Source organism: Triticum urartu, chromosome 3 (assembly GCF_003073215.2).
Source record: "Triticum urartu cultivar G1812 chromosome 3, Tu2.1, whole genome shotgun sequence".
Taxonomy (NCBI): Eukaryota; Viridiplantae; Streptophyta; class Magnoliopsida; order Poales; family Poaceae; genus Triticum; species Triticum urartu.
The window spans coordinates 3,060,507-3,070,371 of record NC_053024.1 but is presented as its reverse complement, the minus strand read 5'-3'; the positions used below and the strand labels follow the sequence as shown (position 1 = coordinate 3,070,371).

Below are 9,865 nucleotides of genomic sequence, written 5' to 3'. Positions count from 1 at the left end.
GTTGATAATTGCATTGGTTCCCGTCTACGGCGATATATATAGGGATGGATGGAGCGCGAGTTTCCTGAATGACTATACTTGGTTGTTAATTGCTGGTCATACCTTACCTGCAACCTGTATTACTGTACCAACTTTAAATTAATTCTTTCTAAGACAGCTTACCACATACTGTATGCCATGTACTCTGTACCTACTTAATGATGATTGATAAGTTTTCATCATGGGCGAAGCAGCACATTGACATGGAGTTGGCCTAGTCTCACAGGGATGTAAATATGGATTAGGCGAGCGAGTCTGGAATTTTGAAAGAATATATATATAAGTAGCAACATATTCTGAAAAATGTTCTTTTCTACGCGTGGTTATGTCTCGTTCGTATCAATTTCGTTCAAAAATATTTTAATATGTGAGGCACAAAAAGATTAATTAAAGATGTACTAACTCAGTCTCATACATCCACATATGAATTCACTGCTACAAAATGTGCAATTATTGATGGCACATCAATAATTTTTGTTTAGAAAAGGAGGTCCAGACCGGCGTTTCTTTCGCAGAATGACGCCCGCCTCCAGCCCAAGCCCCGTGTGGATTTTCCAAGAAGGTTCCCAGCCGGTTACTCCCAAATCCTTTCTTTCTCTTCCCAATCCCCATCAGCGACCACAGCCTCTAGGTCCCTCCAATCGCAATGCCATCCACGACTGAATGCGAATCTTCACAGGTGGTTAGTGGTTACTACGACGGGGTTGATATCATGCTGTGTGGATGGCCGTCGTAACTGCGGCCTCGGACTGAGATCCATGTCCATGGCCGTCACATCTGCAGCCTGTGGTGGCAGCCTGGCACAATGATTCATGTTGATGGCCGTCGCATCGGTAGCCTGAGACAGTATGGGCGGCGGCCGCATCCCGGGGACGGTGAGGGAATGTGATGGGCGACCACCACACTCTGAATGAAGGCGCGACCACGACTTCCCGACGACGACGACGGCCGCGGCCACAACCCCAGTCGTTCAGTAGATGACCACATCAACGTAGCTATTGTTTAGATGAAGTGATGAACTCCTCTTGCCGATTGCAGCAGCACTTCATGTTGTTTGGATTGCAAAATTCAGAAAAAGAAACCCCAGCAGTTCATGTTGTCATTTCTCTGCCTTTGCTTTTTCAGAAACTTGGGAGAGAGAGCAACCGGGCAGAATATGCGCTGGCTGCCTAGGCTAGAACTCACAATATATCTTGTACTGAAAATGATAATGTACACGCATTTGCTAGATTGAATGAGAACTCTCGTGTTTGCTAAAGCTGACTTGTTCATTGCGTGATTCATACTGCAAATTTTGTTCACAAGTCCTGTATGCTGCCAACACACCTTTTACACCTGATAGATGCTACTTCTATTATTCAGCAGCTAACATCACAAATAGTATCACAGATCCTTGATGTCTGAAAAAATAGTATCACAGATCCTTACAAACATATCCATACATAAAGATAACATTACATTCAAATATTTGGGTGTGCCGAAGTCTTCTTCCTCCCGCATCCACTGGCGACACGCCATCAGCGTAGCTCGATGCCGCCTATGGGCCTCCAGCTCGACGGAGAAAACTTTCTGAAACTCGGGAGCGCTTGTAGTCCGATGGCTGTGCGATCTACTACAAAGTAAATCACTGACCCAGAGGAGAAAACACCGATAAGTACATATAGAAACTCCGAATACCACGAACACCGGCCAAATCCAGACTAATTCACCGGAAACCTAAACCAACCGGATCTTGAAAGACCCGCCGGAGACATGACTCAACACGCCCTTCTCTAGTGGTAAACACACCAACAGGACGGGGAAAGAGTGGGGAGAACATTAATCCTAGACGTGGAGAGCGCCGCTGTCCCGCTAAGCCAAGACAAACTCAAAGACTCCCTAAAGAAAATAAAACCCGAAAAAGAACCACCCATGCCATTGTAGGCCAGGACTGGACCAGAAGTTGACCTTGCCACTGTCGAGGTGTTGGTGCTACCGGCAGACCTCGTGTAGGAGGTCCCAAGCTTGCTGATCTGAGCTAGATGGAAACAGGGAAAGTAGAGACACAATGTTTTACCCAGGTTCGGGCCCTTTTTATGAGGGAAAACCCTAATGTCAGGTTCTTCGTGATCATAGCCGTGATGGCATCGTCATTCGCCTTCTCACTCATGATATGTCCTCTGCGAGCCGGTGCTGCTCGAGGAGACACATGTTTTTACCGCAACTCCCCTTGCAACATCCAGCACACAGAGAATGGCGGCTTAGGCGGCACGAACTGCTCCGACTAGTCCTCTACCATGGCGGCCTCGAAAAGCACCTGCGCCATGGTGAAGCCAGAAAAACTGGCGCGGACATGAGCTCATCGTTGTCCTCCGAGCTCACCTTCGACATGTTAGGAGGCAGTCCGACCTCTATGTGTCACCTAGGGGAACCTGTTGTAGAATATGTGTGGAAGGTGTCTTTTCCTTTGGATAAGCCATGGTTGGGATTTTGGGTCGGGCTCGCTGCAAAAATAATTGGAAATGCAGATTATGAAATGGGCCATTGGAACTATCAAAATGCCTCTGCAAATAACAAGATGGGGCACCTGGTCTGGTTTCCACGGGTGGAAGAATGGTTGAGACTAGCTGCCAGATCGTCAAGGACGGCGGAAACTATTTGGAGCGTAGGTCGCCAGATAGCCATCGTGTGCGTACGCCCTGGCTTCCCACTAGGTACATCGGCCCGGCGGAAGTGCTTTTGCGGTTCTCTTTCCTTGTTTCTTCTTTCGATTTTATCCTTCCTTTTTTTCCCTTTCTCTTTTAATTTTGGTCATTTCTTTTTAAAAAAATCAAGTCACTAGACATTTTTGGGAACTCAATTTTTTTCATTGAATACAAAGTTTGTCCATCAAATTCAAAAAATGTTCATCAATTTTTAAAAACTATTCATCATATTCAAAAATATTCATAGAATTCAAAAAGTACTCTTGAACTCAAAATTTGTTCATCAAATCCAAGAAATGCTCACTGAATTTAAATTTTGTTCATTAAATACAATAAATGTTCATCAAAATTCAACGTAGACATATACGGATTCCTGTTGGATGGCAAAAGTGGTCCAGACGTATAGTGAAGGTTTGAGGATCCATTTTGGAGATGCCCTAATTAAGTGCGGTTCCTTTCATAGTTGCATTTGCTGTTGCCCAGGATTCATTCCTATATAGCGTAACTATACATATTGCGTGAAACCAAGCACGCGCACACACAGTCACCCACACTTACTGAATTGCGGTTTATTCAAAAGCTTGAAAAACCATTTCTCTGTCGGATGGTGAAAATCATGTGGGATCGGAAAATGATTACGCAATAAGCATGAAGTGCATTGGCTGACGATGTACATACACATAGATAAAACCATATACATACACCTTGGAAATCATCAGTGGGCCATATACATTCTTTGGCGTGGTGGCAACAAGAATGGGGGCCCAATACCTGGTCGGTCGGTTAGGGGCCCAACCAACGCCAATTATTAGGGCTGGAAAAAAAGCTCGAAGCTCGTGAGCTAAACAAGTAGCTCGTGACTCGGCTCGAAATCGATTCGAACTCGAAGAATAACGAGTCGAGCCGAGCTTTAGTTTAAGATCGTTTATAGACCAAGTTAAACGAGCCAATCTCACGAGTACTCGTGTAACTCGTTAGGCTTGGTACAAAAGATCGGCCACTCCCAATATAAAAAAAGATCAGCCACTCAGCACCCTATGTCCCAGGCGCACAACAGAAGACCTAGCCCTTGAAGGCCCAACCACCTAGGAGACTCATGCGTTACAAGAAAATTACTATTGTTTAGTGATATATATGTTTAATATATACATAACAATTTTTATAATGTTTAAGGGTTTTATGTTCATATCTTTAACGAGCTTAACAAGTTAAACGAGGCAGCTCGCGAGTTATACGAGTCGAGCTAATCTTGGATTTGAGCTCGTTAATAATAACGAGTCGAGTCGAGCTAACTCATTAACGAAATGAGCTCTAGCGATTCGAGCCGAGCTGGCTCGACTCGGCTCGAATTCCAGCCCTACCAACTATGTACGATGGAGTGAAGCCAGAAATCCTGAAGCCAACCACTGCACTGCTGCTACCACTCCGCGTCGTCTTCCTCTGCCTCACTAAAATAGCTAGGTCTTGCCGCTGCCGCCGCCGGCGAGATGAGCGCGGCCGAGGACGCCCGCCACCGTAGCACGTGCACGCGCCTCCATCCACATGCCAACGCGAGTGAGGCAGGCGAAGCAGTGGCCCGCCGCCGCAGCATGCGGCTCCATCCCCATCCCCAGATCCACGCCAGTCACGACGGCAAAGGAGTGGCCCGCCGCCGCAGCCCGCGCCTACATCCCCAGGTCTACGCGAGTGACGAGTGACACAAAGGGGGGCTTATGATCAAAGGCACACGAACTGGGGGGGTTATCATCAATTATACCGGTGAAGGAGTGGCTCGACGCCGCAGCACGCTCCTCCGTCCACAGATCCACGCGGGTGAGGAGGCATCCGGCCGCAGTCGTCGTCGCCGCCGCGGCAGCTCGCCGGCGGCGCTGTCCTCGCCGCTCGAAAATGACCATCTCCTGTGGGAGATCCTCCTCCGCATCCCGCCGCAGCCCTCCTCCCATCTCCTGTGGGTATACCTATCCAATTATTTCTTATTCAGTCATTCTGGATCGATGTTGTTAATGTCTTGAGGCTAGCCGCATCCCTCACAAGCTTGACGGACTCAGCAAAATCATTTAAAAGTTGATGACAATCTGGAAATTGTTCGTCGTCAACTGTTAGAATGACCTTGATATTGCTGCCATAATTTAGGTAGTGCATGGTCAGAGCCTGCACAAGAAATTCAGACAATTAAATACGTAATGCGTTAGATTTACTAATTTAGAGAGTCAAATCTAAAATTATTTAACACTACCACTTATTCTTTTATATAGTACAGAGCCATTCATACTTTTGCATGAAAAATTCAAGATGCTCATTTCATAACAAGATGCATCTCTCTCTCTCTCTCTCTTCTCTCTCTCTCTCTCTCTCTCTCTCTCTCTACATAATTAGGTAAACCAAAAATCAAAGACCCACCCTTACACGTACATTTGCTTTTTTTCTGGTTATTAAACTCAAGGTAAGGTTTACTTCTATTTTATGAGAAGCTTTGCCTCTGCACTAAAGAAGATAGACTGACTACATAGCTTGCATATTATTTCCTAATGCATAGATGACAATGGCTACTCCACCTTATTCTCGCTTGATTCTCTAAACCTCTAGCCATTACATTACCAACACATTTGACTCACCACCTCCACCTTCTTGATATTTTCATTTAATGATTTTGCATCAAAAAAATGCACGGAGCCGTTTCTCATGATTACTGGAGGCTTGGAGGTTCGCTAGTATGTTATTTCTTTTCTGTTATGCTCTGTGACTTCTATGATGTTTGATTTACACCTGGAGTATGAAATTGTTATTTATGACTTGGAGATTTATTTACCAAGGAAAATTACCGTTGTTTATTATAGCTTTGCAATATTTGTTTTATCAATGTATGGAATCAATCTTTTCCTCCAATGCTGTCACTGGGCCCATTCATTTGAGTTCTCCCCGGGGCCTCCGAAACTCCAGGACCGGCGCTGCCAAAAATACCCTGGTTTTGCAGGTTTTACAAGGTGATCAAACTTGGCTCATAACAGACTAACCTTGGATGCTACCTATGAGCTTGTATCTCCTAGATCTTTGTTGCGGGTTGTTACCATATCTGCAGAGCCGAACTCCAGGCTTTACTTGATGGATCAACATTCACCACATAGGGCACGTATGTCACCCTCTCTTCCCAGCTAATAAAACCCATGTTGGACATCATCTGGGATTCACATGTGCCAACCAAAGTGTATTTGCCCAGCTAAAACTGAAAGAAGATCTGCACTGCAAAACCTTGCAGGATAACCCTGTAAGTCCATATTTCTCCAATGCCACTGAAGAAAGACAGACGACACACGTTCTTCAAAAGTTTCATTGGTCAGAGAGTGTAGCGTGCAATCGGTATCCGCCCCATCTTCAAATAGTTCAATGATATTTTTTTCTTTATCCAGCTCCTCGTCCTCTGAACGATCAAGGATGCTCGAACCTCAGAAGGGCTTTGCAACATAAAGCTTAACGTAGCTACCAGATGGATTGGTCACAAAGGCTTTAAATCCTGGGACATAACGTTCACATGGGTCTGTCTCATGATTACCTCTCATCACGGACAATGTGACTTTGTAAAATTCTATTTTGAAATACCAATTATGTGGGAAGCATGCCCCTCCCCTGATGATAGTTCTAAGAAAACATAGAATGTATGCACAGAGTTGGGGCTTACTATTCTTTCTTAGTGAAGGTTCAGTAGTTGATCCCTTTGACAATCCCACCGGTTTACATCCTCACTAGCTAGGATTGTAAAAACAAGTATGGGTTCCAGATTCTGGGAGTAGCTAGGGGGCCGATCTGATTCTAAAGATTCTGGGACAATGGTCCAAAAGAACTAGGCCTTAAAACCCCTACCATAAACACACTTGTGTGCACTCACTGTATGCATGCTATAAACACTGGGGAGGCATTGAGAGTTTGACGGCCATAAAAATTCTCCAGAAAACACAACCAATTAATTTTGGTAACAACACTGACTTGTCTCCGGAAAACGAAAGCAACAGTAGACACAAAACAACAAAAAGTCAAAATGTAGAACTTCTTTTAAACAAACGAAAACATTCTTTTCATACCACATTTTTTTAAAGGACATGCACCTATAGTTGTGTAGTATGAGGGTATGGATTTCCATCAATATATCCTTCCATACGTGGTGTACACAAAAAAGACAAATACAAGAATCAATATGGGTGTACATTTTCTTTCAGTTTAGCCACATTTTATTCTTTTGTGTGTCCTACAAATTAAAGCATTATTTGATGAAATTTTATGGATAAATAGATAACATTTGTATGTATACATACAAAAGTTAACTTATAAATCTATTTTTTGATTTATTTTTGAATATCGAGCACTATGGTGCTCGGAGCCAAACTGCCTCACTCCAAAACACAATGACTTTTTTTTCCAAAATAAAAATATACCGTGTGGATGATTTATTGGAAAGAAGTATATTGGTTTAAAATTTACTAAATGGGAGCGATACATCTTTATACCAAGGATTATCTAGTGGCTTAGGATGAATTTTTTTCGAAACCACATGATATTTGTCTTGGATGTAAGAACGTAGGTGACTTACTTGTGGTAAACCATAGACGCTAATTGCCATGAAAGCAATCGGGTGCCCACATAAAGTTATATGTTCAGCTGGCCCTACGACATTTGATAAGACTGCGGTTGTACGTGTGACAAAGCAGCGGAAGATGAAAGCCCCTGTCTGCTTTCATTGACAAGTTACAACATAATTAGAAGGGTACCCTAATTACAAACATGGATAAATAGATACAATGCTCTTCTTTAGCGTTTGTGCAATGCAATCCTTGAAAGGACATATAAAGTACAAAAAGAGCAGAAAATGTACATACCTTTGGACCAAAGTATTTCACCAAAAAATCAACAGTCATTTGTGCGAACATCACTTCTAAAGAGCTCTTTTTCCTATGCATAGACCTTTTTGCCGTGCGAACATACTCAAGGGGATCATTGTGCAAGGCTATATAAAATGGACAGATGATGTTGCTAATTCGATTCCCGGTCTCTACCTTGGTAACATATGTCTGTTCATAGTAGAAAAGAAAAAATTTAATTAATTTATATTTCCACAAAACTGTGATGAAGGGCACGTTATAATGTTTGTGTGGCATTTAATTGATATTTCTTTCATATTTGTTCAGAGAAAAAGAAAGTTCTTACTTGTCGGCTGGAGACTGGCCTTGTGTTCACAGGGAGGATTGATCGCAAGCAGATTCTCTTGGTGTTGATGTTACCTAATATTGAAGACAAGAAAGCAATATGCCTAAATTACATGTCTACAGAGTACACATTTGTAGTCATTGTCAGACATCTCACTTACAGGATTTCCTAAAATAGTACCGTGAAAGAGCTGCTGAAGTCACACCAACTAGCACGTCATTCATAGTCTGCAAAAACGAAAAAGAGAAAGACATAAGTGACCATTGAATCAAATCAAGAAGTCTGTTTTCGGCAGTATTGAGTTAATCATTAGAAAGTTTAAATGGTTTTAGTTACGCAGTTCAGGACAGTCTTGATGAGCTTGACGTCGTCGAGCCTGAGGCTCTGGTGCACCAAACGCTTGCGGCGGCGAGACTGGCCGCCGTCTGGCACAAGCGTGAACATCGTGCCTGGATCTCTCAAGAACAATACGGTCGCAGCAAGCAACACGATGTCCACCAGCGTGTGCCATGCTAGCACAACGTACGACCAAAGCCACGCAAGGTAATCGCTTGACCAAAGCCGCGGAGGCTGTGGACACCGCTGGTAGATGGCGCCAGTGCGTTTGGGCGGCGGCGGCATGGCCGGCAGCCTCGCCGGGTCGGCCGTGCTGCGCGACGACGCCATGAGGAGAGTCATGATCGACATGCCGTCGCCGATGGAGTGGTGCAGGCGGAGCACCGTCGTGGAGGCTGCCTCCGAAGTCCGGAAGTCAAGAAAGTGGAACTCCCAGAGAGGACGGCGCCTGTCCATCGGGAGCAGGGATAGAGACGCCACGTAGTCCTCCACGGCCTTTTCTGGGTCAGAGTCCACGGCGGCAAGATCTAGCCTCGGGACGATGATGTGGTCGTCCACATTTACCACCGTTTGCACCCAGCGTGGCTTTCCATCCTTCGACCCATCCATCACCTGGACATCCACGTGTTAATAAAGTATTGGACGTTTGAGGTCGAGGCCAGAATGAGAAGAATAAAACATACAACAATATTAATGACATCACCGCATAGTATGTAATATTGTTGGTATATAATATGGATGTCTGAATTTTTATACAAGCCAACCCACTACTATTGGAGATGCCATTAGGTGTCAAGTCCAACTAAGTTGGTTTAAACAATTCAAAAATAAACAAAAAATTCCAGCCAAACTGGTACTCCGGCCTATATGATATTAGACACATATATAAAAATGAAACAAACGAAGTTGTTAAAATTACTTGAATGCTGCGGAAGCGTGGGAACCGGGTAAGCAGTTCTGTTTCGATGCCTGCGCAGAAGACGGGCAGGTTCACCGGCATGCTAAGCCCCATCACGACGATGATATAGACACCCATCTCCTCGAAAACTCTTCCGGTAGGGCTCATGGGGTCCTCTGCTGTGGAATTGTCAGCAGATTCCGTCTCTGCCGACACATGGACAGAGAGCGAACGGCTTGGCGGAGTGGCTACGTTCATTGTTGCTTCCATGATTTTCTAAATACTAGGTTGATAATTGCATTGGTTCCCGTCTACGGCGATATATATAGGGATGGATGGAGCGCGAGTTTCCTGAATGACTATACTTGGTTGTTAATTGCTGGTCATACCTTACCTGCAACCTGTATTACTGTACCAACTTTAAATTAATTCTTTCTAAGACAGCTTACCACATACTGTATGCCATGTACTCTGTACCTACTTAATGATGATTGATAAGTTTTCATCATGGGCGAAGCAGCACATTGACATGGAGTTGGCCTAGTCTCACAGGGATGTAAATATGGATTAGGCGAGCGAGTCTGGAATTTTGAAAGAATATATATATAAGTAGCAACATATTCTGAAAAATGTTCTTTTCTACGCGTGGTTATGTCTCGTCTCTATTCAATTTCGTTCAAAAATATTTTAATATGTGAGGCACAAAAAGATT

General features: G+C 44.1%; 1 protein-coding gene across 3 annotated transcripts; it reads right to left on the bottom strand.

Moving 5' to 3' along the window:
• Positions 1-4,117: 4,117 nt before the first annotated feature.
• On the bottom strand, positions 4,118-9,436 carry LOC125542263 (wax ester synthase/diacylglycerol acyltransferase 11-like). 3 transcript variants are annotated; one of them, XR_007297830.1, is made up of 8 exons: positions 9,175-9,436; positions 8,256-8,867; positions 8,080-8,146; positions 7,920-7,993; positions 7,592-7,783; positions 7,306-7,443; positions 4,480-4,874; positions 4,118-4,387 (listed from the first exon to the last, which is right to left on the bottom strand). XR_007297830.1 is itself a non-coding variant. In XM_048705223.1 (7 exons), the coding sequence occupies exons 1-7, from the start codon at positions 9,421-9,423 to the stop codon at positions 4,701-4,703; spliced, it is 1,506 nt and encodes a 501-aa protein (XP_048561180.1). In that variant the 5' UTR covers positions 9,424-9,436; the 3' UTR covers positions 4,118-4,700. The 3 variants fall into 3 exon arrangements, 2 of the variants coding, with proteins under 2 accessions (XP_048561180.1, XP_048561181.1); XM_048705223.1 differs by having other exon boundaries at positions 4,118-4,874; XM_048705224.1 differs by lacking the exon at positions 7,306-7,443 and having other exon boundaries at positions 4,118-4,874.
• Positions 9,437-9,865: the final 429 nt, after the last annotated feature.